At 31.0% G+C, this 26,420-nt stretch overlaps 1 protein-coding gene across 3 annotated transcripts in view; it reads right to left on the reverse strand.

The window, feature by feature from the left end:
• LOC143047228 (TBC1 domain family member 15-like) overlaps window positions 1-26,420 on the reverse strand; it is a 38,625-nt gene that overhangs the window by 11,479 nt on the left and 726 nt on the right. For all 3 annotated transcript variants that reach the window (XM_076220234.1, XM_076220235.1, XM_076220233.1), the window contains exons 2-12: window positions 25,442-25,543; window positions 24,395-24,533; window positions 23,877-24,078; window positions 22,475-22,586; window positions 15,761-15,955; window positions 14,306-14,434; window positions 11,501-11,604; window positions 9,995-10,089; window positions 8,662-8,778; window positions 7,387-7,487; window positions 3,224-3,323 (exon numbers count right to left, since the gene is read on the reverse strand). In XM_076220234.1, coding sequence (XP_076076349.1) covers window positions 3,224-3,323; window positions 7,387-7,487; window positions 8,662-8,778; window positions 9,995-10,089; window positions 11,501-11,604; window positions 14,306-14,434; window positions 15,761-15,955; window positions 22,475-22,586; window positions 23,877-24,078; window positions 24,395-24,533; window positions 25,442-25,543 — 1,396 coding nt within the window. The remainder of the gene's footprint in view (window positions 1-3,223; window positions 3,324-7,386; window positions 7,488-8,661; window positions 8,779-9,994; window positions 10,090-11,500; window positions 11,605-14,305; window positions 14,435-15,760; window positions 15,956-22,474; window positions 22,587-23,876; window positions 24,079-24,394; window positions 24,534-25,441; window positions 25,544-26,420) is intronic.

Below are 26,420 nucleotides of genomic sequence, written 5' to 3' on the forward strand. Positions count from 1 at the left end.
CTGTTGGGAACAAAACTCCCAAAATCAATCCCAACCTTCCTTTTATAGTCATAAACCTTGTGTTAAAATTTCATAGATTTCTATTTACTTATACTAAAGTTATTGTGCGAAAACCAAGAAAAATGCTAATTTGGGCCCCTTTTTGGCCCCCTAATTCCTAAACTGTTGGGACCAAAACTCCCAAAATCAATCCCAACCTTTATTTGGTGTTCATAAACCTTGTCTTTATATTTCATAGATTTCTATTTTGTTATACTAAAGTTATTGTGCAAAAACCAAGAAAAATGCTTATTTGGGCCCTTTTTTGGCCGCTAATTCCTAAACTGTTGGAACCAAAACTCCCAAAATCAATCCCAACCTTCCTTTTGTGGTCATAAAGCTTGTGTTTAAATTTCATAGATTTCTATTACTTAAACTAAAATTATAGTGCAAAAACCAATGTGTCTTCATACGACGACGAACACGATGAGGCCGACGCCAATGTCATACCAATATACAAGCACAAAATTTTTTGCGGTCGTATAAAAATTATTCAATAAATTTCTCAAATTAAACAATACTGTATATTCAAATAAAAGCAACCTTGTTCAACATTATTGTAAATATAGCTTACCTAGATAACTACATAACTCTGGGTCTGTATGCTGTATCAGTTTGTGTATGTGTTTTGTGATGTCATTATCTATATACTATACCATACCTAGATAACTACATAATTCTGAGTCTGTATGCTGCATCAGTTTGTGTATGTGTTTTGTGATGTCATTATCTATAAACTTGTCCTTACCTAGATGACTACATAATTCTAGGTCTGTATGCTGTATCAGTTTGTGTATTTGTTTTGTAATGTCATTATCTATATACTATACCATACCTAGATAACTACATAACTCTGGGTCTGTATGCTGTATCAGTTTGTGTATGTGTTTTGTAATGTCATTATCTATATACTATACCATACCTAGATAACTACATAATTCTGGGTCTGTATGCTGTATCAGTTTGTGTATGTGTTTTGTGATGTCATTATCTATATACTATACCATACCTAGATAACTACATAATTCTAGGTCTGTATGCTGCATCAGTTTGTGTATGTGTTTTGTGATGTCATTATCTATATACTATACCATACCTAGATAACTACATAATTCTAGGTCTGTATGCTGCATCAGTTTGTGTATGTGTTTTGTAATGTCATTATCTATATACTATACCATACCTAGATAACTACATAATTCTAGGTCTGTATGCTGTATCAGTTTGTGTATGTGTTTTGTAATGTCATTATCTATATACTATACCATACCTAGATAACTACATAACTCTGGGTCTGTATGCTGTATCAGTTTGTGTATGTGTTTTGTAATGTCATTATCTATATACTATACCATACCTAGATAACTACATAATTCTAGGTCTGTATGCTGTATCAGTTTGTGTATGTGTTTTGTAATGTCATTATCTATATACTATACCATACCTAGATAACTACATAACTCTGGGTCTGTATGCTGTATCAGTTTGTGTATGTGTTTTGTGATGTCATTATCTATATACTATACCATACCTAGATAACTACACAATTCTGGGTCTGTATGCTGTATCAGTTTGTGTATGTGTTTTGTAATGTCATTATCTATATACTATACCATACCTAGATAACTACATAACTCTGGGTCTGTATGCTGTATCAGTTTGTGTATGTGTTTTGTAATGTCATTATCTATATACTATACCATACCTAGATAACTACATAATTCTAGGTCTGTATGCTGTATCAGTTTGTGTATGTGTTTTGTGATGTCATTATCTATATACTATACCATACCTAGATAACTACATAATTCTGAGTCTGTATGCTGCATCAGTTTGTGTATGTGTTTTGTGATGTCATTATCTATAAACTTGTCCTTACCTAGATAACTACATAATTCTAGGTCTGTATGCTGTATCAGTTTGTGTATGTGTTTTGTGATGTCATTATCTATATACTATACCATACCTAGATAACTACATAATTCTAGGTCTGTATGCTGTATCAGTTTGTGTATGTGTTTTGTGATGTCATTATCTATATACTATACCATACCTAGATAACTACATAATTCTGGGTCTGTATGCTGCATCAGTTTGTGTATGTGTTTTGTGATGACATTATCTATATACTATACCATACCTAGATAACTACATAACTCTGGGTCTGTATGCTGTATCAGTTTGTGTATGTGTTTTGTGATGTCATTATCTATATACTATACCATACCTAGATAACTACACAATTCTAGGTCTGTATGCTGCATCAGTTTGTGTATGTGTTTTGTAATGTCATTATCTATATACTATACCATACCTAGATAACTACATAATTCTAGGTCTGTATGCTGCATCAGTTTGTGTATGTGTTTTGTAATGTCATTATCTATATACTATACCATACCTAGATAACTACATAACTCTGGGTCTGTATGCTGTATCAGTTTGTGTATGTGTTTTGTGATGTCATTATCTATATACTATACCATACCTAGATAACTACATAATTCTGGGTCTGTATGCTGCATCAGTTTGTGTATGTGTTTTGTAATGTCATTATCTATATACTATACCATACCTAGATAACTACATAATTCTAGGTCTGTATGCTGTATCAGTTTGTGTATGTGTTTTGTGATGTCATTATCTATATACTATACCATACCTAGATAACTACATAATTCTGAGTCTGTATGCTGCATCAGTTTGTGTATGTGTTTTGTGATGTCATTATCTATAAACTTGTCCTTACCTAGATAACTACATAATTCTAGGTCTGTATGCTGTATCAGTTTGTGTATGTGTTTTGTGATGTCATTATCTATATACTATACCATACCTAGATAACTACATAATTCTGGGTCTGTATGCTGCATCAGTTTGTGTATGTGTTTTGTGATGACATTATCTATATACTATACCATACCTAGATAACTACATAACTCTGGGTCTGTATGCTGTATCAGTTTGTGTATGTGTTTTGTGATGTCATTATCTATATACTATACCATACCTAGATAACTACACAATTCTGGGTCTGTATGCTGTATCAGTTTGTGTATGTGTTTTGTGATGTCATTATCTATATACTATACCATACCTAGATAACTACATAATTCTAGGTCTGTATGCTGCATCAGTTTGTGTATGTGTTTTGTGATGTCATTATCTATAAACTTGTCCTTACCTAGATAACTACACAATTCTGGATCTGTATGCTGCATCAGTTTGTGTATTTGTGCCAGCTGATGCTTCATTCCACCTTGGTCCATTTCAAAATTGTTACACTGTATTAATATAATAACCATAATGTGAGAATATTTTCTATTAATCATAATTGTCAGTTTCATTTCCATGATGGAATATTCTTATTTTATAAACTGTATTTATGTAATCTTAAAGGTTTGATTTAAATAAAATAATTTTACATTGTATTGATTTCCCTGAAACATTTCTGAAATAACCTTCATGAGTGACAAAAAGATTTTATAGGTGAACTACATTACATATGAAAATACAAAACAATGTATCATACCAATTTCCATGCACATGACATGTATTTCATGAGGTAGGCTTAATGTAGTTGATAAATATATGTGTTCACTATCGAAAATTAGATATCAAATAAGGCCTTTGAAAAATAGTGGAATTAATTACTTTTGGAGTGTCAAAAACTCATTGGAAGTACTTGATAAGTTGCATGCTTATATTGGTGATTTTGAATTAGTTCAAAGTTTTGATTTTTCTACCCTATATGCCTCACATTCTCATTAAGAAAAAAATCACACACCTAATTAAATGGGCATTAAAAAAGTCAGAATGTGAATATATATGTTCAAACTCTTTTAGGTCATTCTTTAGTAGCAATAAACAAAACCAGGTGCTCCACAGGGCGCAGCTTTATACGACCGCATAGGTCGAACCTTGAACAGTTGGGGCAAGTATGGACAAAACATTCAAGCGTGATACAGCTCTGAATCTGGATTGTGATCAAATTATATGGGTTTTTTACACAAAACAAATGTCAAGATTTTACAAATCAATTAAAGATTTCTTCTTCAAACTTATTTAAATCTAAAATTAAATAGTTGACACAGCATAGGTTTCTGACACAGAATGAATGTGGTCTAATGAACTTAAATTTTTTTTGTTGCCTTTGAGCAATTCACTATGCTGTTGAATATTAATCCTCTCAAAAAAATGTTTGAAGAAATTTTCTTTTTATTTATGAAATCTGAAATGAGAAAAATTTAACCCCCCCTTTTTTTTTCTTTCTCATCCCCCTTTCCCTTTTTCCAAAACTGATATCAATTCAAATTTCTAATGGAGTTTGCAACAATAACTACTCTTTTAAATACATCATAAAATATTAAAATGTAAAATAAAGTGAATGTTATCACTGAATGGTAAAGATTGGTTGGTAGTAAAAGTGAATATACATTGTATATTGTATAAAACAATGATTTAAGTTGATTCAACTACTATTCTGAACAAAGAAAGATAACTCCAATTGAAAATTTCTTGCTATTGCACAATATTGTGCAATTAGATATTTCTTGCTATTGCACAATACTGTGCAATCAAAAATATTTGCTATAGCACAATACTGTGCAATTGAAGATTTCTTGCTATTGCGCAATACTGTGCAATTGAAAATTTCTTGCTATTGCACAATACTGTGCAATTGAAGATTTCTTGCTATTGCTGAATACTGTGCAATTGAAAATTTCTTGCTATTGCACAATACTTAATATAATAATTTTGGATCCTGATTTGAACTAACTTGAAAACTGGGTCCATAATCAAAAATCTAAGTACATGTTTAGATTCAGCATATCACAAAAAGCCCAAGAATTCATTTGGACTTTAATGTAGACCAATTTGAAAACGGGACCAAAAATTAAGAATCTACATACACAGTTAGATTTGGCATATCAAAGAACCCCAATTATTCAATTTTTGATGAAATCAAACAAAGTTTAATTTTGGACCCCTATTTGGACCAACTTGAAAACTGGACCAATAATCAAAAATCTAAGTACACTTTTATATTCAGCATATCAAAGAACCCCAAGGATTCAATTTTTGTTAAAATGAAACTAAGTTTAATTTTGGACCCTTTGGACCTAAATGTAGACCAATTTGAAAACGGGACAAAAACTTAAGAATCTACATACACAGTTAGATTCGGCATATCAAAGAACCCCAATTATTCAATTTTTGATGAAATCAAACAAAGTTCAATTTTGGACCCTTTGGGCCCCTTATTCCTAAACTGTTGGGACCAAAACTCCCAAAATCAAACCCAACCTTCCTTTTATGGTCATAAACCTTGTGATTACATTTCATTGATTTCTATTTACTTATACTAAAGTTATTGTGCGAAAACCAAGAATAATGCTTATTTGGGCCCTTTTTTGGCCCCTAATTCCTAAACTGTTGAAACCAAACATCCCAAAATCAATCCCAACCTTCCTTTTGTGGTCATAAACCTTGTGTCAAAATTTCATAGATTTCTATTTACTTAAACTAAAGTTATAGTGCGAAAACCAAGAAAATGCTTATTTGGGCCCTAATTCCTAAAACATTGGGACCAAAACTCCCAAAATCAATCCCAACCTTTCTTTTGTAGTCATAAACCTTGTGTTAAAATTTCATAGATTTCTATTCACTTTTACTAAAGTTAGAGTGCGAAAAATAAAAGTAATCTGACGACGACGACGCCAACATCATACCAATATACGACCAAAATTTTTTTAATTTTTGCGGTCGTATAAAAACTATGTCAATTGGACATGCTTTGATACTATATCTGCCCTTGAATTTTTACTAGATAACATTTTTGTTCGCTTTGGAGATTCTGTATATCGTCAGGTTATCTGAATTCCAATGAGGACTAACTGGGCACAACTTATTGCGGACCTGGTTTTGTATTGCTATGAGTAACAATTTATGACAAAAATCAGCAGACCCATCAAAACAACATCTGATACATAAATTTAATAATACTTTTAGATATTTGGATGATATTTTGACTCTCAATAATGACGACTTCAGTATGTTATACTAAAGAAATTTATTCTGTTGAAATAAAGCTAATACTAACAATGACCACTGCCCTTTCCTCGATGTTGATATCTATATCATTAACGGAAAGCTTAATACTAAAATTTATGATAAAAGAGATGATTTCTCATTTCCTATTGTTAATTATCCATTTTTAGATGGTGACATTCCCTTGTCACCATCTAACGGTGTTTATATATCTCAACTTGTACAATTTGCTGGTGTATGTAACAATGTTTTAGATTTAACGAGAGGAATTTATGTATTACTGAAAAATTATTACACCAAGGTTTTCGATATCACAAACTAGTCAGGCTTTATTAAATTTTATCATTGGTATAAGGACATCATTCGTAAATATAGCTCAACATTCAGACTTCTTATATGACAATAATGTTCAGGTATTTCACATCCAATATTTTATGGAAATATCCTTTATAAAGCATAAAAATGTCAGTATTCACCTCAGAAGCTAACAAAACCTTTAAATAGACTTATTAAGAAGTTACGATACTGTTGTCAGGTCATTAAAGATTGCATATTTTGATGTTAATATTGATTCACTTATAGGGTCTTTGCATCGGAACTAAACACATTTATTTAAAAACCAGTTGTTGGCATGACACCGGTTATGTCCTTCTCATATATATGTTATGATGGTATGATACTAAACCCCTCACGGGAAGGATTGTGCCTGATATTCATATGATGAAGACATAATCTTTCAATCAGTTTAATTGATGTCTGGAGCTGGCATGTCAGTTAACTGCTAGTAGTCTGATGTTATTTATGTATTATTGTCATTTTGTTTATTTTCTTTGGTTACATCTTCTGGCATATGACTTCTCTTGAACTGAATTTTAATGTGCATATTGTTATGTGTTTACTTTTCTGCATTGGCTAGTGGTATAGAGGGAGGGTTGAGATCTCATAAACATGTTTTACCCCGCCGCATTTTTGCGCCTGTCCCAAGTCAGGAGCCTCTGGCTTTTGTTAGTCTTGTATTATTTTATTATTTTAACTTTTAGTTTCTTGTGTACAATTTGGAGTTAAGTATGGCGTTAATTATCACTGAACTAGTATATATATTTGTTTAGGAGCCAGCTGAAGGACCCCTCTGGGTGCAGGAATTTCTCGCTGCATTGAAGACCTGTTGGTGACCTTCTGCAGTTGTCTGGTCGGGTTGTTGTCTCTTTGACACATTCCCCATTTTCATTCTCAATTTTATCATAAGTTTTTGACAATGAAAACCAAAAAAAGCTTTGATTAGATATTCATACATACCACTCGTTCCATTAATCCAGCAAAGCACCAAAAAGCATCTACTTCATTCTCCATGACAACCAGTACTGGTGACAGTAAATCACTCATTCCTTGTACATAACCTGAAATATAAATATAAAAAAAACCACTTCAATTAATCAAAGTACTGAAGAATGAACCATCACATAACCACAAGTTCTGGTGGATGGTCTCAGGTAAAAAAAATCATATCTTTATAACTGAAGTCGATTCACTTAAAACTACTGCTGAGATTTATCACAAGTATACAGAATTGTTCTTACGATCAATCTTAATTGTAAGTTTTTTGTGAAACTGACTCCTGAAAAGTTAGGTTAAGGTACATAGATCTATCTCTTCTGAGACAAGATCCTGTGTGGTTAATGAATAAATGACATGGAATTCAACCTCCCCATAATAATTATCATATTATAGTGATATTCTCATTGCTATCAGTATAATCCAGATGGTATATTGTTATATATTCTGCTATCAGTCAAAAGGGCTAGAAAATTTCTGCAGTAACATCAATGTCACAGCTGATGTAAAAATTGAAAATGTATGCATAATAATATTCTTTATAAAGGAATCATCTTAATTTTAAGTTTTTTAATTTCAAGCATAGTCTCCATTCTAAGATCTTTTTATCAATTCCTAAATCGTACAAAAGTTAAAGTATGAGAGGTCAAATATAATAATGGATTTGCTATTTTAAAAAGAATAAAAGTTGAACTATCATCAATAAGGGAATCTACCAACTTACCTAAATCAAAGTTGTACATACAGTATGTCATCAGAATATCATTTAATACTTGTAGATTAGGATTACCTTCTCCCCCAAAACTTACCTAAATCAAAGTTGTACATACAGTATGTCATCAGAATATCATTTAATACTTGTAGATTAGGATTACATTCTCCCCTAAAAAAACTTACCTAAATCAAAGTTGTACATACAGTATGTCATCAGAATATCATTTAATACTTGTAGATTAGGATTACATTCTCCCCCAAAAAACTTACCTAAATCAAAGTTGTACATAAAGTATGTCATCAGAATATCATTTAATACTTGTAGATTAGGATTACATTCTCCCCCAAAACTTACCTAAATCAAAGTTGTACATACAGTATGTCATCAGAATATCATTTAATACTTGTAGATTAGGATTACATTCTCCCCCAAAACTTACCTAAATCAAAGTTGTACATACAGTATGTCATCAGAATATCATTTAATACTTGTAGATTAGGATTACATTCTCCCCCAAAACTTACCTAAATCAAAGTTGTACATACAGTATGTCATCAGAATATCATTTAATACTTGTAGATTAGGATTACATTCTCCCCCAAAAAACTTGTGTGTTCTGTCTGTCCTTGTTACATCTTTCTCTGAAATAGTATGTTTCAATTATAGAAGACAATAGTGATGTTTTTTATTGTTAAATGTGTTGTGTGGTTGCCATATCATTTGTTTGATTGATCATTCCCATTGATAAACAGGCAACACAGAATCCTACCATAAAGACTCTTCATATTAGGTGTGTGTGTGGGGGGGGGGGGGGGGGGGGGTATATAGGTAAAACTAGATGAATTCTAACACATTTCATGCTTGTACCTTGGCAGACTATCTAAACTATGTGTTATTCATTGTTGTTTGTCATATTTGTGTGTCTATTTTCTCAGAGGTTACTGGTGTAGGTACACTATAGCTGGAATAGTCTGTTGTATTGTCACTCATTTTAGGTAATTCCATTTATTCCTTTTAAGGTCAGTAACATGTTATTTGAAAATAGAGTAAGCACCTAATGACACAATTTAAGAATTTCCAATACATAATTTCTGTACAAATACTTGACACTTTCCTAGGTCCAGTGTATATTTTTATGAAACAGAACTATGGGAAGGGTATTAGAAAAAAACTTTAATTTTAATTTCAAATCATGTATTATCAAAGAGTTTTTTTTCATTATCTTACAGTCATGATTTGAAATTAAAATTAAAGTTTTTTTCTAATACCCTTCCCATAGTTCTGTTTCATAAAAATATACACTGGACCTAGGAAAGTGTCAAGTATTTGTACAGAAATTATGTATTGGAAATTCTTAAATTGTGTCATTAGGTGCTTACTCTATTTTCAAATAACATGTTACTGTCACGCTAAGGTCACTTGCATACTGAATATATGTCAGCGAATTGCTTCTAGGAAGCAAGCAATTGAAAATAATAAACGTCTTCTATATGCGGTCAAATTAAAAAAAAATCTTCAGAAAAAAAGTTTATGTACATAAGCATGATAAGTTTTATAATGAACAATATCCATTTCGTTATAAAAACATACATGTATGCATCATTTTTTTAAAATTTGAGGTTTCATATGACTTTAACTGATTGTATGGTTTTCTAATTACAAATAGAACAAACAAACAAAATTAAAAAGTTTGAAATTTGCAATTGACTTTTATCAATTTCTCCTTTTATTTCAAACTAATTCTGATGACTTAAAATTTTGTTTGTTATTTGTCTTTAATTTTCTTTACTATATTTGTAGATGGAATTATTAACAAAAATTCTTCTTTTAATTCAGAATGGATTGACTAGTTCCTACCAATAAGACATTTCCTCTCTCTTAACATTGCAAATCTTTTTTCTTGTTCAGCAGTTATAGTTTTCCACTGTAACTTCATTCTAAAGTAATCATCTCTGAAAAATAAAAGTAAGTTTCATTGAAAATTAGTTTTGACCATCTTATCAGAGTCTTTTGCTTACTATAAAAAAAGTTAGGCACAAGATGTGTAACACCAAATTTTAACCTTTTTGGGGCATTAACCCTTTCAACGCTACACAAGAAAAATGGCTGCTGCTGCTGCTGCATTTTTTTTGTGTTCATTCATTAAACAATATATTCTTTTTCAGACTGCTGTATCTTTTTTATTATAAGAGATACAGAGACAGTTATTGCATGAAAAATGCCCAGGAGAGCATGACCTGTAATGTTAGGCAATTATTTCAGTAAAATTTTTATCAGGTTACCTGCATTTTCAGGTAATTATTTGATGTTTTATCTGCCATATAATATAAAAGACACCAGTGGCTCGATTCTGTAGCGTATTTGCTCTATACACAACGTATTATATAATCTTGGGTCAAATAATTGTCTCCGTCCTCAAATTTTTCAGTCAACCTCCGTTTTCATCCCTTTTTCTACGTCTCATAATGATCGATCAAATCATTTTTACCACACGAATTAAATGTAATAAACACATTGAGATAACAAGAAACCTTTTAACTTATCCTCTTTGTCAGTTGCGCCATAGAAATGATCAAATATTTCCATATTTACAGCTTCGTTTCTGATTTCTGCCATTTGCATTTGTCAAAATTTTTGTTTTGATTTTCCTTCTATTTTCCTTCTACTGCACGATTTTACTATAAAAATGGCCCGGATTTTAAGCGCAAATGAGACCTTGTATATCCTTGATTCATAACAGGAAAAAGTAGAGAGGACCTGAATCATTGGCGGATCCAGGGGGGTTTCCGGGGTTGGAACCCCCCTTTTTTTGGCTGATCAATGCATTTGAAGGGGGATCCATATAGTTGGAACCCCCCATTTGTCCTGGGTTGGGAACCCCCCTTTTTAAAATTGCTGGATCCGCCCCTGGGAATGAAAACCGAATGGTTTGAGAGTCCTGATGAAAAATCCATTGTCATCACGACATATGTCGTGAATAGCAGTGGCACAAGATGAATGTCATCACGGCATATGCCGTGTATAGCGTTGAAAGGGTTAATATAAAATAATGCTTGCAAATGAGACAATTAGCTAACATATTCCAAATAAAGTCGATTTAAACACCCATAGGTCAGCCTTCAAAAATTAAGCAACACCAACAGTCAGTTATAAAAGGAACAGACACAACAAAATGTGGAACAATGCAAACAAAATATAACAATGACTAATTTCTTACAAAAAAATAAGCGAACACAGATATCAACCTTCTCTCAAAATCACTCTTGATAAACCATTATTTTTATGATCAATATGCATGTTTTACAGAAATATATAAGTAATATATATATATATCTATAAAGTAGTAGTGAAAAGTAAACTTACACCCTTCTTTTCCTTTCGTCTGTTCTAGTTTTATATGTTGACTGCCAATTATAATAACCTAACAAGAATTTCCATACATCTATTCTTAAAGCTGGATCAACTCCCTGAAATAAATAAACATATCTTCTATAACTATATATGTATTACAACACTAATAAATATAATTCTTTTTTTCCTTAATGTAGCAAATTTACCTGACCATATCGGGAAATAGGTATTTAGTCAGATCTTAACACATACTTGTGATTTGTTTAAAACCGGTTTTGATAAAAAAATAAACGAAGAAATGTCGAAATGTACAGGACTTAATTAAATCCGTATTTCGGTAAGATGGTGCAAGTATACAATTTTTATTGCGGCTTACACTTTGAGAAGCGAATAATCTTTAACTATTTTATTCAAATATTGTGTAAAAACGTTAATTATGAGCCATGAAAGTCAGGTGGCTTGAGCATTTTTCTGAGGAAGTTTTAAAAAATTGCAAAGAAATATTTTTACAGTGGGTTAGCTTTCATTAGTCTTCACTATCTATAGATTAACAACTTTTGTTTATATTTATAATTTAGAATCATCATTGAAAGTGGAGCACAATTGCACAGTTAATTAATTATATTGATGTGCCATTTGATTTGTATGCAAGAGTGACATTCCATTGTATTATGTGCCAATTCGAAAAAGTTATGCGAGTATTGTCTCCCTTTAACAGGTTCATTACTTTATAATTAAGTTTAGGTTTCTGATATAATTTTGAATAATTACAAAATGTATCAATTCAATATGTTTCAGTTTTTTGTTATTGGTGTATCAAAAACATTGATGTACGAATATAATTTCATAAATTTGAAATGTTTAAAATGATTACATACCAATATAAAGAACCGTTCATCATTTTTGAAAAAGACTATGAATGAATATTGAATTATTTATCTTCCATAGATGATATATTGATGGAGAAATGAACTAGAGTTATATAATGGTTATCACAGAGAGGGATTAAGAAGCAATTTTTAATTGTAGCTTATTTTAAAAACGTTAAAACAATTTTCCACTATAAACAAATGTAACTTTATACAAATATAAGGACTTTGTTAGCTAAATCTACAAATTTTATTAGATATTATGATTTTTTATTGCAATAGATTAATATGCTACTTAATGTGGTCCACCTAGATAAAGGGAGATAACCCTTTAATTGGTAATGCTTTTGCAATGTTTTGTTTCATCCATGTGAAACAGAATTAAAATCATGTGTGGTTGATACTTAGAAGCTTTGAATATACTTATCAAAATTGTAAACACAAAAATGCAAATGATTTTTAAGAGTTATGTCCCTTAACCTTAAATAGCCCTCCTTAAAATATCTAGCAATGTCACATCTCAATATGTTAAAACTGAAAGGGGTTAGTTCTGTAGGGGCCCTAATTGGCCCAGATTATAAGTTCAATGTAAATGATAAAAAAAAAATTTTTAAGATGACTTACAAACATGTGAGAAAGTTGAATAAACTATTTATGTCAAGTTATCTTCGAAAGGGTTGATTTTTACATTGCAAATAAGTTAAGATAAGCTATTTAAGAGAAATTTGACAAAATCGACCAGATTTTAATCAAATCTAGGACAAGGAAACATAGAGCGCAGGTGTTGACGAACTAAATATTCAAATTAAATATGTAAAATGTATTAAAAATATTATTTCAACATAAGATCTGTTGACTTATGCGCTCTTTGTTTCCTGTTCAAAATTCAATGGGAATTTACCTATTTTCATTGATTTTTTTCATGGAAAATTTAAATGAGTACTATTTGTGACGTCCTTAATAGAATGCAGGAACGTAAATTTTCAACAAAAAGGCTTATTTCCTGCTAGTCACTATATTAGCTTTGATTCATTGTAATATTGGGCTATAAATCCTAATTTGGAATTTAATAAAGCCAAAAATGGGGGCTATTTTATGGCCTTACCAAACCAGTGAGGGCCTGAGGGAAGATTAGTTTATTGTAACTAACTGAGTTTACCCTCTTTAAATAAAGAATTTATTATTATTATTATCATTTCATTTGCAACCAAATAAAAAAATGTTAAAACCAGATGCTCAGCAGGGCGCAGCTTTATACGACCGCAGAGGTTGAACCCTGAATGTTGAAACCAAACATCCCAAAATCAATCCCAACCTTCCTTTTGTGGTCATAAACCTTGTGTCAAAATTTCATAGATTTCTATTTACTTAAACTAAAGTTATAGTGCGAAAACCAAGAAAATGCTTATTTGGGCCCTTTTTGGCCCCTAATTCCTAAAATGTTGGGACCAAAACTTTCAAAATCAATCCCAACCTTCCTTTTGTGGATATAAACCTTGTGTTAAAATTTCATAGATTTCTATTCACTTTTACTAAAGTTAGAGTGCGAAAATAAAAAGTATTCGGACGACGACAACGACCACGACCACGACGACGCCAACGTGATACCAATATACGAGCAAACAATTTTCAATTTTTGCGGTCGTATAAAAATGAAAAGCAGGTACTTTTTCTGTTGTTGCATTCAAATTTTAAATTGGTATTGTAAAAAACAACTCAAGAAATCCTATCAAAATGTCTTTATATGAAATATGTAAACCTGTTTAATGCAGCACCAATCTGATACACAGAAATAACTGTTTTGTTAACTTTTTTTATTTGGTTGCAAAAGTACGGCCATATCTGTCCATTTGTTATGATGAAACTTAAGGACTATTTTTTGTATTTACTTTCATTAACTTTGTATTAGAGCTAGGAAATTATCTTTTTTTTCATGACTTTTACCTACCCCTCTAAATATAACATCTTTCAGTTTATCTATATCTTTTATTTTGCCATCACTATCCATATGTTTAGACCATTGCTCTCCTGTAAGTGGAGTACCTCTGGATACTGAAGGTCTGCTGGGTAATTTTGTCTACAATAAAGGATCAATACAAATTAAACATCAAATATATGCTGAACAATGGACAGTATTTGAAAAAATAAATACTTATTAGTAACTGTAGATTCTTTGACAAATCTCCAAGTAATTCATGAAACATAGAATTAATAAAAGTGACTCCTAAGAAATTCAAAAATTAACTGTATTTCGTGGTTATAAGCATTGTGTATAAGTTTCATAACATTTGGTTGAGGTAAACTCAAGTAAGAGAACAAAAACTAAAAAAAATGCAATTTTTCCATTCATAAAGGGGCATAAATCTAGAACAGTTAAAATGACGCCACTAAAATTCAATCTTGATCTGTTTTGAGGTAATTAGCATTGTGCATTAGTTTCATAACATTTGGTTAACGTAAAACAAGTAAGAGAACGGAAACTAAAAAAATTGCAATTTTTCCATTTATAAAGGGACATAACTCTAGAACAGTTAAAGTGACACCACCAAAATGCATACTTGATTTCTATTTTATGGTAATAAGTATTGTGTATAAATCTCATAACATTTGGTTGAGGTAAACTCAAGTTACAGAACGGAAACTAAAAAATTTCAATTTTCCATTTACACTACAGCTCGGTGTATATAGGGGCATAACTTTTGAACAATTAACGTGACACTACCAAAATTCAAACTTGAACTGTGTTTTGAGGTAATAAGGATTTATGCATACATTTCATAACATTTGGTTGAGATAAACTCAAGTTAGAAAACGGAAACAAATTTTAGGAAGTACATATATACTTTCAGACAAGGGTTAAACTTAATGCTCCCTCCGCTACGACAGGGGCATAAAAACATATTTCTGTTTGCCATAACCATGCATAACACTGACCCGTAAAAAAAATATGAGAGAACAAGAATGTGTTCCAAGTACACAGATGCCCCATACACCATGTACACATTATCATTTTCTATGTTCAGTGGACCATGAAAAGGGGATAAATTTCGAATTCTTATTTGGCATTAAAATTAGAAAGATTATATCAGAGGGAACATGTTTACTAAGTTTCAAGTTGATTGGACTTAAACTTCATCAAAAACTACCATGATCAAAAACTTAACCTGAAGCGGGACGAACAGACGGACGAACGGATGACAGAGGAACAAACAGACAGACAAACAGACACACAGACCAGAAAATGGAGCATAATAAATGGGGCATAAAAATAAAAAAATAAATTTGTAGAATAAAACTAGTATAATTTTTGTCAGATACAGCTAATAAAATGTCGTAATTCATCTAAATCTTCAAGCTTAATATCTGTAGTGTTGTATATTTCTTTTCATAAACCAATAAATACCTTTGTTATTAACTCATATCCTGGTTCGTCCTGGTTACTTATTTCCATTCCAGGAATGTCCTCGCTGAGGATATCTGCTACCTCCTCCCGTTGTCTAGGGATCTGAGCATCAGGTTGTAACAACACATCTTTCAGGAAATTTGTAACCTTGGAAAATCCTGCTAAGGATGTTGTGTAGGGATCTTTAATAAATTTCTGAAAATAATAGTTTAAACATACATTGTATATATTTTATAGTGGATTGGGAAACAAGTTTTTCAACTTATATTAATCCCTTTCCACTTTGAGGGTGTGATTGCTATAGATATGAACTACGACTCTTGGAAGATAAACTGTACACATGACAGTGAAACCTTGATCCTTTGTGTAAAAATACATATACATGTAATTTCATCACTAAGAAAGCAAAGCATGGTCAACTAATCTCATTTGAATCAAATTTCTTTTCCTAGTATCTTATTCCCCTATTTATTTACTTCATGATTTGCACTGTATGGCTTTCCCTCCTGCTTCCCCAAAATTCATAAACACTGAAAGAACGATGTCTTTAGAAATATAGATTTATAAAATATATAAAATAAACTGCTACGCTGAGAGTACCTTGATTGCATCCCAGAGGTCCAACCCTGAACAGTGGGGGCAAAAATGGACTTAATATTAAAGCTTGATACATGTCTGAATTTGGATTGTAATTAAATATTTGACACATTATAGGTTTATGACACAGTATAAATGTAGTCAAAGAACTTGAAATTGGTAATATGATTGGAACTTATATTCAATTGAAGATTTTTTTTTTCAAAATCCCCCCCTCCAATTTTTTTTTGGCTTAAGCATTTACCCCCAAAATGAATCCAAGCCTTCTACTTGTGATATTGAACCTTGAAGTGCAATTTCAGAGCAATCAAAATACTTATACACAAGTTATTGTCCTGAAACTAGAAAAATGCTTGCTTTGGGTCCCTATTAGGCACATAATTCTTAAACGGTTGGGACCATCACCCCCAAATTCAATACCAACTTTCCTTTTGTTGTATTGCACCTTATGGTTAACCTGCACAGAGATCAATACACTAAAACTAAAGTTATTGTCTGAAAACCAAATGTGTCTTCGGACAACGACACAGACGACATCATAGCATTATATAAACCTCCAAAAATGTCTGTGGTCGATACAAACCGGATTTTCTTCAATTGTTTTAATTATTTTATAAAATTGAGAATGGAAATTGGTGATGTGTCAAAGAGAACAACCTGATAAAAGAGCAGAACAGCTGAGGCCACCAATGGGTCTTCAGTGAGAAAATACCATACCTGGAGGAGGGGTTCAGCTTGACCATAAACTAAACAAAAATTATAAAGACTTATCCCAAGCAATTTCAAACAGATATTTACTGAAATAAAAGATAACTAGATGGAATTGCCTTAGTTCTACTATCCCTTTGATGCATGTATATAGAAATCATTTTGACATAACAAAAACAATTGATTACGGTACTCAGACTACTGAACTAAATATTTGATGTGATTTGGTGAATTTTCTGATCATGGCAGCTGAACATAGATATTCTATGATGAATTCATTCACAACTTTTTCAGACTCATGTCAGTACACAGCTTGACATATTGTATACGGTTGGTAAAAACCATTCATTGACATTTAGATGTCTTTCCAATTTTAGTGTTGTTGGGTTGTTGTCTCAATGATATATCTTCGTTTATCATTTTAGGGGATGTTTGAGCGTCATGGGGCTTTGATGTATATTAATTTGAAACTATACATTTTTCTTTTAAATCGGAAAATGAGAAACCACTAATTAATTTCAGGTGTTTTTTGAAAAATCATCTTTTTAGTTTTAGGCATTGCTTCCTGATTTTGAAAAAGCTTTTAAATAACACCATTGAATAAAATGAAGTACCATGATACATGTACCATGGTGAAATGGGATCCTAGGGAAAGCACTAACAGCTTGATATTTTAGAAATTTATCATAACTGTGATAAAAAACAACATTTTACAATTGAAGACCATAGCAATATCTTTTTGTCTACAAAGAAAATTCTAAACACAATGCTTGGTTAATTTCCTGGTAACTTTTTTAAGTCTTAATTTTCATAATATTTGTGCATTGTATTGACAGCCTATTTTAAGGTACTTTATACATGTTATATATGTTTACATAATTAGAGTTCATAAAATAAAAAAATAAAAATTTCCTATTATAAGGTGTATCTGTAAAGTTGCATAACATAATTAAACCTTATATCTTTTAATACCTGTACATATATGTTTATATATTCTAAACATTCATGTCCAGTTAATAATGAATTTAGCCATCTCAATCTCCCTAATAAACAAACAATGACCTCACTTTACCTTAGATACAGGTGTAAGACCAACACTTTATATCCTTAGTCATAATGATCTGTACATTTTATCAACAAACCACTTAATACAGAACAATAAGGATATCAATACTTAATTGTATACTCAAGGTCAATACACACAAAATTATCTTTTAAAACACACATCACACCTCATTAATTCTTCCTTGTCTTGTTATGTAAGAACCTGATTAACTGTGTCAGCATTATGGACTTATTTGCGTTGTCTTGGTTTGCTTTTTTTATTAAGTGAACTTAGTTCAAATAATTTTCTCTCACTTTATTTTGTATTATGGAAATTTAAAACCTGACAGGAAACTTTATTTTCATAATATTTATACAATCAAGATAATAATCAATTTGGTATTAAGAGTTGAACAAGGAAAATGTACAAGGACATTATTATTCCCATACACACTTAATTGTAAAAGTAATTTTCAACCAAAAAAATGATCTTAAAATTTGATGATTTTATTTTAAAGGGGCATTAGCTGTCATACTATTCATGTGTTATCTATCTCTAGCTAAGGGGTTAAATTGAAGTTCACATGAATACAGATTCAATGAGGTCGAATTATTTACTTGCAAGTGAATTATTCATCATCAATGTTTCTTAGCTTATTTTGACATAACTGAACCATGCTGGCTGCTAAAAGCGAATTATCATTTCACTACTTCACTTTCAATAATGACTGAACAAAATAAATGGGGAATGTGTCCATAGGGACAGATGCCCCAGCTAGCATATAACAGTTCCAAAATTTGAAGTTTAATTTAGTTTAGTGGTACATTTGTAATAAGCATTATTCATTGTATATACATTTCATTTAATTTAGTTGAGACAAAATTATGTTAGAGAACTGAAACAAAATATCATATAAGGTTATCAAGGGACAAAACTGAAGAACAATAATCAAAGTGCTTGTAAGCACCGATGGGTAAAGACTGTTTTAATTTTTTCAGTGAACATTGCATTGTGTAAAGCATTGGTTGTACATATGTAAGGCTTAAATTAAAATATTGTTTGTTTGCAGTTTACCGACCGACCCTTGAAAATCCTCCCGACTGTGAAAATTTTATTGCTTTAAATTTGAAGAAATTTTTTTTAATACTTCTATTGACGCGATCCGGAACTTTGGGTCCTTTCCGGAAATGATTTAAAGTCTGGGTCAATTACGCATTTCAAGTTCGGTTTTTCTTAGCTTCCCGTCAAGCGTTCATGTGACCATTTAATGATAAAGCACATGGAAATTGTTTACAGGTATCCATGAAGTTACGGAGGAGTACTTTACGCTGTCGTCTTGTGTCAATTTTAAGACAAATAACAAACAAAAAAGTTTATTAGTAAACTGTTTATACAGATTCAGGCACATGTAATGATGTGTGATGATATCATTGACGATGATGCAGCGGATATTCATAACTGACACGATAACCATTCTGTCTCAAACAAATCGGGTATAGAATCTGTGGAGCCTGACTTTATGGAACCAATTTCAGTGGTTAAATAATTCGACAGCAGCTTGAAGTATGGCATATTTTCTACAAATCGTTGTGAAGACGACAAAGATGAAACCACTCCTCCGTGACTTAAATCTTCATGGATATCTGTAAACACGCCTGTACGGAGGAAGGGCTCATTTAAAATGTTAATGGATATAGATCATGCCAAATCAATAAGAAGCAACCCTAACTACACAAAGATGTAGAGAAAATGAATGGTTAGCTTGAAAAATAAATATACTCTCTCTATATTAAATCTATCTTCGATTGCAATGAATATGCTCCTTTAGGATAAGGGGGGCTGCCCCACTCATTGCAATTATTCTCTTTCTTACAATATTAAATATACCCAAACTGTGTGGCCTGTGTGAATTCAATTAAAACATGTCCTTAGGAGCTATTCTGCCAATTTTTTTTATGCATTAAAAACATTTCAGTACAGACCATTTACTTTTAATGGGGTGCTATGGATTTCACCCCAAACTTTAGATTTTTTTGGTTTTCATTAAAGCCTGGCAAAAATATAACCTTATCACATATAATTAAATATTGTTAGAAATATGAAAACAGTCGAATGTCTTAATACTTTTTTTTCAAGTTGCCTTTTTTTTCAATTGAGGAAGATTCAATGGTTATTTTTTTTTATTAAAAATACACTCTTTAATACATTGTCTTATAAATCTTTAATATCTACATTTTTCTGATGAACATACTCTACTCATGAAAACATTCTAGTCAAGAAGCATACATGTCTGAATATATTTCTTTAAAACAGTTCTAGTCATAATGACATTCCTTGTTTATAAGTGTTCCAGTATTTAATAATTATACCATATTTTATGTCATAAATTGGATAATGACACTAAGTTTCAGTTTTGGTTAAAAAGTTTTTTATCTGAAAATGCCTGTTCATTTGATGTTGGTTTTCAGCATGTCCAGTGTTTGTTGTTTTAAAATGTTTTTTTTTCTTCACAAGAAACTTGGTTTAGTATAACTGCTTGTTTAAACTGTATTTTGGCTGATAAAATAAAATATTTTTTCTACCGACCGACCCTTCAGTCTGAAGGTACAGTCGGAAAACTGCAAACAAACATATTTTTAAGGTTGGCCTAGTTGATGTAATTGTTAAAACTGTTTTTTTTCAAATCAGAGTTATCTTCCTTTGTCCATAATTGTAGTTTTACATCATTGATATCTTAATAAAAGAACAGACAAAGATTCATATTTTCCATTTGTAAAGGAGCATAACTCTAGAAGGGTTGAAGTGACACCATCAAAATTCAAACATGAACTATGTATTTTTTTGTCGTTATAAGCATTGTGTATAAGTTAAATAACATTTGGTTGAGGCAAACTAAAGTTAGAGAACGAAAATAAATAGCTTTTTTTTTTATTTGTAAAGGGTTATAACTCAACAGCAGGAAACATGAAGCCACCAAAATTCAAACTTGATCTGTGTTTTGTGGTAATTAGCATTAGTATATAAGTTTCATATCATTTGGTTGAAGCAAACTGAAGTCAGAGAACGGAAACCAACTTTGGTACGTACATACGTACAGATGGACAATCGTAAAACTTAATGCCCCCATCCACTATACCATAAAAAAAAATCATTATTCATTTTTTTATATATCTCGTAGCTAGTGCCCCTTTAATGAGATGAAACTAAGGCTCTAAAGAGCCTGTCGCTCACCTTAGTGTATGTGAATATTTAACAAAAGACACAGATGGATTCATGACAAAATTGTGTTTTGGTGATGGTGATGTGTTTGTAGATCTTACTTTACTGAACATTCTTGCTGCATACAATTATCTCTATCTATGATGAACTTGGCCCAGTAGTAACAGTGAAAAATGTTAGTAAAAATTTACAAATTTATTGAAAATTGTTAAAAATTTACTATAAAGGGCAATAACTCCTTAGGGGGTTAATTGAACATTTTGGTCATGTTGACTTATTTTTAGATTTTACTTTGCTGTACATTATTGCTGTGTACAGTTTATCTCTATCTATAATAATATTCAAGATAATAACCAAAAAAGGCAAAATTTCCTTAAAATTACCAATTCAGGGGCAGCAACCTAACAACAGGTTGTCTGATTCATCTAAAATTTTAAGGCAGATAGATATTGACTTGATGAACAATTTTACCCTTGTCAGATTTGCTCTAAATGCCTTGGTTTTTGAGGTATAAGCCAAAAACTGCATTTTGCCCCTATGTTCTATTTTTAGCCATGGCGGCCATCTTGGTTGATTGGCCGGGTCATTGGACTCATTTTTTAAACAAGATACCCCAATGATGATTTTGGCCAAGTTTGGTTTAATTTGGCTCAGTAGTTTCAGAGGAAAAGATTTTTGTAACAGTTAATGTTGACGGACGACGACGACGGACGCCAAGTGATGAGAAAAGCTCACTTGGCCCTTTGTGCCAGGTGAGCTAAAAATGAAATGATAAAGATTTAATCTCTACAACTATTAAAACAGTCTTGAGTAAATTATACATCTAATTTATGCCTTAAACTAAATCTATCTTAACAATCATAAAGGCAGAAACCAAATACTGTAAATTCAGAAATTATTACATGCATTTATTATGATTTTGAAAAATGAACAAAAATGAGAGATTAGTTATTGCTCTTTTGGAAAAAACTGCATGTACAGAAATATTAATGGGATATCATGATCAGAATGTGACTTCTTATCATTGCAATACTATACGCATTATTTGAATTAATTAAACCTTTTATCTAACAAAAATCTTTATAATTACAATATTCTTGGTCCTTGAAATTGTAAATTATTGTTTGATTGAGATTATAACTTACAGTTACAAGGTCTCCTTGAGAGTCAGCAAACAGATTGAGTTCATCGAAGGACTTGGACAGCATATCAGGATCGTGTTCCTGCACAATGAATAATCTGTTATCCTTTGGTGACCTAAAATAACAGATGGTATTTTATACATGTATGTAAGAAGGCTTGATCTGCACATCATAATCTTGTATAAGACCTCTAAATATAGGAGAGTTTCCTGCCTCCCTATACTACCTACTCAAATGTTCATGTATAAGTTTATGGGGATTCATTAACATGATCATGATTAATATTTGTTGGATACCAATTTTCATGGATTTTTTTACAGGGGAACCACAAATTTATAAAATGTTCAAAACAAATACAATTGTTCTGAAGGAATGTAATGCTGACTTTGCAAAGCAAAGACATTTAATATCTACAAAAATCCACAGAAATAAAATTCAAGTTCAGCTGTTTTGAAATCAAGAACATTCCCCTATATACATGTAAAATATTTGGAAGAATAAAATAATGTCACCATCATACCTGCTCTGTTGATTTTGATCTGTGAGGAAACATCGAACAAGGACCTCATGTACATGTATAAGATTTTCTGCCTCCTAAATAAGCTATCAGTATTGGTAATGGTAAACACATTTGGTGGCAAAATGCATATGGCTTGGACACAATTAATATTCTTTTATGTATGATAAATAATCTTACTACAAACCAGTATATAGAGATCACTTATGGAAGAAGACGATTGTTGTCCTATAGGTTCAAACATTTGACAAGGAAGAATTATTCAAGTGCATAATTCTTAAAATAAATAGTACTTTGGTGAAGTAAGTTTATAAAACTCTATACTGAATATATGCTGATATTCTAGTTATGCATGTTGATAAAAGATAAATCTGTACATCATGTACATGTCTTGTATGTTGATAAAAGATAAATCTGTACATCATGTACATGTCTTGTATGTTGTATGTTTCAAAACAAATTTTCTAATTTGACTGCTTGTTTCTTTTATCATTTATAAAACACATCCCCTCCAATTCAAGTTCATCTGCATTTTTGAGAGGCAAAATTCCTTTCTTCCACATTTCATCTACTATATTTGTTCAATCAAAAGTAAAAATTTTGTTTCTAAAATATGTTTAAAATATTACATTGAACTGAAATATAAATAGCTATTAGTGACCATTGGATTGGCTGATTGGGTATAGACATCGGGATTGCTGACATATATTCAATTCAAGTAATTAAAGAGGCCAAATCTAAATATAAAGGTCACATAAAAATTACAATGTTCTAATATAAAATAAAGAGACATACATGTACCAACAATAAACATGAATATTTATAATAATCTCATTTGTGTTTATTTCAACATAAAATATTAAATAAATACTCAAAAGTCATGCTCACCTCTGAATGTGAAGAGTTTTCCCTAAGAATTGTAGCATGGCTTTACTACCTCCACTATGGAAATGTAATGCTGGATATGTGGTCCCATCCTTCAGTATAAATATCACATAGGCCCAGCCATGGTTTGGTGCATTCCTCTTGAAACTTTTTAAATCCAAGATATCAAAACTTATATTATACTTTCTTCTTGCCTCTTCTTTTGCTGCAAGGTGAAAAATAATACATATGTATTATGTAAACCATTATTATCAATTCAAAAGACTTTTAATGCTTTTTTCCAAATTTTTGAAATCTGTTGAGCCCATTATTTTTCAATAGAGTAAATTGAATGTTTCTGTTAATATGGATATAGGATTCCTACTTAGAAAGGTGTTTTTTTTTAACGATTATAGTTTTTCATAAAACAAATCAGTCATTTCCCATTTTACAATTAGTTTCAATTTGTTCAATATGCTAATATTCATTATGAAGAATGATTTGTTTGTTTATTGTTCGGTACATCTGAAAAATTTACTTACTAGGAACATCTGATCCTGACCCGGTATCTGGTTTATAGCCGACAGATAAAGAGGAACCTATAACAGCCCATTCTTGTTCATTCTGACCATCTACCTGTAGTATCTCTTCTGCTTTCCATTCTATAAATGTCCCTTCAGGCTGAAATTTAGAACCATCATGTTAGAAACAATGAGAAAACACAAATTCCTTATCACACAAGACAACAATTCAAAATCATATTTTTGTGAATCTTTTTCAACCAAAATTTTTCAATTACTTTCAATATGTAGTTAGTATATATTACTTTCAACATATATATTATATGTTAGTATATATTATGATTTGGTTTTTGTATATATTTCAAACAGTTAGACAAAGAATGATGAATTTATGATGAACACCATAAAAAAAGGGTGATGTCAGGTGCACAAAAAAATCTATAGTTAGTTTCATTAGATAATGTCACAATAAAGGAAATGAGGAGGAGATAAAATACAGATAAAATACTATCATAATTTCTTATGAACTTATCAACTGTTTTAAAATGACTTCTGTCTTTTCGTTTCATAATTACATTACATGTATGTTTCATTTCGATACATTATTTGATTGGCCAACAGCAATCTCTTGTCATTCTGAATTTGACCTTCATTTCAAAATAAAATGCAACATTCATTTTGACACCAGCTTCCACAAAAAAGTGCACAAGTAATTCAAAGAAAAACTTGATGGAAATCTTGTTTTCATGATCCTAGCAAAACAATGTAATCAGAAGTATTGAATGCTTTTTTGGTAATCTTTAAGGGTTGAAAAGGTGTTGACATTTTTTTGTACATTAGTTATTTTTCTCCTTTTAATTGATTTACAATTGCCATTTCAGGATGTTTTATAGTTGACTATTCAGTATGTGGTTTGTTAATTGTTGAACGCTGAATTGTGACCTAGTTGTTAATTTCTGTGTCATTTGGTCTCTTGTGAAGAGTTGTCTCATTGGCAATAGTACCACATATTCTTTTTTATATATAATATTCTTTATTAAACCAGCTTCATTGGTACAACAGTTTTACCTTTTGTATTATAAACACCTTTCCTGGAATGTGTGCATCTTTGTCTGAATGATGTGAATTCACATTAACATGGATGAAAACACTATCTTTTTCAAACAACACCTACAATAAAAAAAATACAAATTTAAAGCTTCTACCACAAATTATATATGTATATGTTTATTTATATGTAGTTCTGTACACTCACATCAACTCTAATCATATTGATGTGACATGAAAAAATATGTAAAATCTTAAATATACAACATTTTGTACAAAGTACAGTTTGATAACATGTTAAAACAAAAATATCTTTTGCAGTAAATAAAGAAGACAGGGTTGACCATGTTGGTGTCAATTATACACAAAGATTGTTTAAAAAGATTTCTAACTAATCTAATATAACAATTTTAATAGACAACTTTCATGACTATCATATTCATCTTGCCCTTTGTTTAAATTTCCCATAAAATTCCAACGTCACAAATCTTTAATGTTTTTAAGGCAAAGTAAGAACTGATTGTTCATTTACTTTTACTACTCATTCATTAAAAAACAAACTTGAAATTGGTGTGTTACAAAATTTTAAATCAAAATAAATAAAACTGAAGCAGAAGCAGCAAATTCAAAAAAGTAAGAAATCATCACAATCATGACAATAAATGAGTTCAGAAGATCTGAGTGATAAACTGATATTGTAGGACAAGAATTATTCAGAGTATTCCTAATTTAGTTTTACAGTCTGAGTAGGCCTGGACTGAGTTTCTGAAGAATTCAATTGGAGTTGTTTAACATTGCAGTTCATGGAAGTGATAACAAATATTTTTAAATTCTAACCTTCTTGGTTATCAAAAACAGAAATGCCTAGATTTTTAGTTTTCTTATTGTGATCATCATAAAAAAAACCTTAGAGACATATTGCTTGTGATGATTTTAAGGTGCAGAGTTCTCTGCTTTCACATATTTTTTGTTTGAACCCGTCTTCATTTTCTTACTACTT

The sequence above is a fragment of the Mytilus galloprovincialis genome, chromosome 10, assembly GCF_965363235.1.
Source record: "Mytilus galloprovincialis chromosome 10, xbMytGall1.hap1.1, whole genome shotgun sequence".
Lineage (NCBI taxonomy): Eukaryota > Metazoa > Mollusca > Bivalvia > Mytilida > Mytilidae > Mytilus > Mytilus galloprovincialis.